At 58.7% G+C, this 3,202-nt stretch overlaps 1 protein-coding gene across 1 annotated transcript in view; it reads right to left on the reverse strand.

Moving 5' to 3' along the window:
* The window catches only part of ABCA3 (ATP-binding cassette, sub-family A (ABC1), member 3), a gene marked incomplete at both ends in the record, with an annotated part of 14,035 nt that extends 11,028 nt beyond the window's left edge, over positions 1 to 3,007 (reverse strand). Inside the window, 4 exons of the mRNA XM_010137253.1 lie at positions 232 to 386; positions 1,167 to 1,296; positions 1,643 to 1,789; positions 2,826 to 3,007. Coding sequence (XP_010135555.1) covers positions 232 to 386; positions 1,167 to 1,296; positions 1,643 to 1,789; positions 2,826 to 3,007 — 614 coding nt within the window. The remainder of the gene's footprint in view (positions 1 to 231; positions 387 to 1,166; positions 1,297 to 1,642; positions 1,790 to 2,825) is intronic.
* Between the last annotated feature and the right edge of the window lie 195 nt (positions 3,008 to 3,202).

Here is a 3,202-nt window from a genome sequence, read left to right on the forward strand (position 1 = left end):
CCGCACTCATGTCTCCCCGCAGCCTCCTCTGCTCCAGGCTGAACCCCCCCAGCTCTCTCAGCCTGCCCTCCCAGCACAGGAGTTCCAGATCATTCCTGTGCCCGTCTCTGGCCCCACTTGATGGATCTCACCCCGCTGTCCCAGCCTCAGGAAGCCACAGGGTGGCTGCAGGGTGCCTCCCCAGGCTGGCTCTGGGATCCCAGCACGTCTGCCCCCACTCGCCATGCTCACCCCTGCATAGAAGTGGAGGTGCTCTTCCACCGTCATGTTGTCAAAGAGGACATCGTGCTGGGGACACAGGCCCAGGCTGCGGCGGATCAGGACCATGTCCTGGGAGATCTCGTAGCCGTTGATGTATGCCTGCCCGCCCGTCGGAGAGTGCAGCCCTGGGAGGAGCGAGACGCTGGTTACCCTCAGGGCTGAGGAGAGGTGGGAGCTGGAGCTGGCAGTGCTGCCAGAGCGGGCAGGCACGGAGCAGAGCGGGCAGGCGCGGAGCAGAGCGGGCAGGCGAGGCGAGCTCTCAGCCTGGCAGAGGCCCAGGAGAGGCCGGAACAGGACTTCAGGGAAGGTCCCGTGACCCCCCTGGGGCTGCAGGAGACACCACGGGAGGCGCGTAGCATATCGGGCAGGCTAGGCGAGCTCTCAGCCTGGCAGAGGCCCAGGAGAGGCCGGAACAGGACTTCAGGGAAGGTCCCGTGAGCACCCTGGGCTGGCAGGAGCAGCACAGTGACAGAGAACAGGCAATAAAGGACCACTGAAGGTCACCATGTCCACCATGCCAGAACAGGCTGCCTGGAGCTCAGCAGCTCGAGAAAGATGAAGGTCGGTTCTTGGATTGTGCCCTCTCTGCCTTATCATGACAAAGCCTGCAGAGACCCATCCTGCAGTGCGTCCTTTCTCTTCTCAGGGCTCTCCAGCACAAAGACTGGTTGTCATTTCCCTCGCTGGCTGATCCTGCTCTCATGGAGGGCTGAGTAGGGACCCTTCATCTCCCCAGACAGCAACATCTCTCTCCCCACCCCCAGCATCCCTGGCCAACAGCTCAGTGAACAGAAGAGTAAAAACCCCTCCCCGTCCTCAGGGATGGGGTTTAGCTCCTCTTTGCCAGTCAAGCCATCAGCCCTTCCCTGCCTCGCACCAGCCCCGCAGCAGGATGCAGCTCCTACCTGTGAGCATGGACAGAGTGGTGGTTTTCCCAGCACCGTTGTGTCCCAACAGGACGGTGATCTGCCCTTCATACATGTTCACCGTTAAGTCCTTGACTGCCTCTTTCGTCTTGTTTCCCACTTTGAAGACCTGTGGAGATCACGTTGATGTTACACTCGAGGCCGGTGCCCTCAGACCTGCTGCCTCTGCTCCACCCAGCAGTCAAACCCCAGGATGCTCCTGCGGTGCTGGCATTAGACCGCAGCTCTAATTCAGGTTAAATTCAGATGTCGACAGGTTAAGTACAGATGTCACTGTGCCTGTAAGAACCTAATGCTTTCAGCCCGCCACAAAATGCAGCCAGCTTTGGGGAAGAGCCTCAGCACCTCCCAGCAGCCAAGGAACAGTGCCCTGGGCAAAGCGGGAAGAGCTGCCAGCAGCGGCAGTTTTGACAGCAACACCGTGACGTGTCTGTGCGGCATTGGGCACTGGGTACCTTGCAAAGGTGCTTTATTTTGATTCCCGACACCAGGTCAGCAGGTTCCTCCTCAATGTACTGGCTCTTCAGAGCTTTCTCGGGGTCCTCCTCATCCTCCTTCTCCTTTCCCACAACAGTCCTGGGGCGCCCGCACCAGTACGAGGGCTGATGGAAGAAGGGAGAGAGAGAAACTCAGGCACAGGCCTGAGACCCTCTTTTCCCCAGCTTTGGTCACCCTCCTCCTCCCGGGAAACTCCAAGACCACCCTCTTTGGCCTGGGGACTGCCAGCCAGCATGTCTTCAGCAGGCAGGTCGGACAGAGGATGGAACTGCTCCTCCTGCCCTGCTGCCTGCCCCAGGCTCCCCCTACGGCAGGACTGACCGTGATTACACAGGCAGCTTTTCCCCACCTTCGCTCCCACGGGGAAGGTCAGTACCTCCATGAGGGGCAAGACTGCTCAGGCAGAAGCCCTCTGCCCAGGAGAACCCGTGCAATGGATGATCACCCCCTCCAAAAACCTCCACATACTCTAAATACAGAAAGCCTGGGGTCCAGCCGCTTCCTTTTTTTGATCTGGCTCTCTAGGAACGAAAATAAGTGTTTGGGACCTTAAATCCTGGTGGAAACCACAATTCAGCGACTCCTGGAGGCAAAATCAGCGTCTCACTGCAACTTTTGGCTTTAGCTGTACCCCAGCTCCCCTGGTCTGGCTGCAAGAGGGAGTGGGGCGCTGGCGTGAAACCACGCTGGGACAAGGAATTGAGGGGAGGAGGAAAAACCTCCCGATCAAATAACAAGGGAGCATTGATCGTGTTGCTGCAGCTTAACAAATTCTCTCGTGTGGGGGCTGGCAGACTGCCCAGGTCCCCCTGGACGGCAGCGCTCAGGGCGTTTCAAATGACTGGATCTGGCTGCTCACACCCAGGGCCTCTCTCCAAAGTCTTCGCTTGGGCACGGAGACACGTAACAACACCCTACATGCCAAGAGCGCTGGGACAAAGATTTAAAGCCAAGATGACCTTCATACTCCGTAAAAAAGTCCAGCTGCATCAGCCTTCACTGAGGACATGCTGAAGAGCCCTTGATTTTGGAGGCCAGGCAGTGTCACCCTTGTCTGTTATTCCAGCCCCCTGCACAGCACAGAAGCAGGGACCATCCCCGAGCAATGCCCAGCGGAAGGGGTGCGTAAGCAGTGCTCACCGTCAAGAAGAAGTACCACGGCTGCGGCACGCCGTACTCCCCAGGAAAGACGGCCTCCACGTACCAGGCCACCAGGCCATAGAGCACCGAGTCCAGGAGCAGCATCCCCAGCACCTGGGCTAAGGTAAAGTTGTCGTCCACACTGACTGGCTTCATGAGGTCCCTCCACTGAATGCCAGTTCCTGCAACACACGCGTGGCACTGCCTTACCTCTGCATGCCCAGAAGGACAGGGCACTCTCCAAGACTGTCACACAGCATCCCCTGTCCCGATTCACAACACAAGGAGCACGCTCACAGCTCTACAATCCCCTCTGCAGATGGAGGGGAAATGGCTGCACCTCAGGTCCTGGGTCCAGTTTGGTCCCTCCCTCCCAG

Source organism: Buceros rhinoceros, unplaced genomic scaffold, assembly GCF_000710305.1.
Source record: "Buceros rhinoceros silvestris isolate BGI_N320 unplaced genomic scaffold, ASM71030v1 scaffold23485, whole genome shotgun sequence".
Classification (NCBI taxonomy): Eukaryota; Metazoa; Chordata; class Aves; order Bucerotiformes; family Bucerotidae; genus Buceros; species Buceros rhinoceros.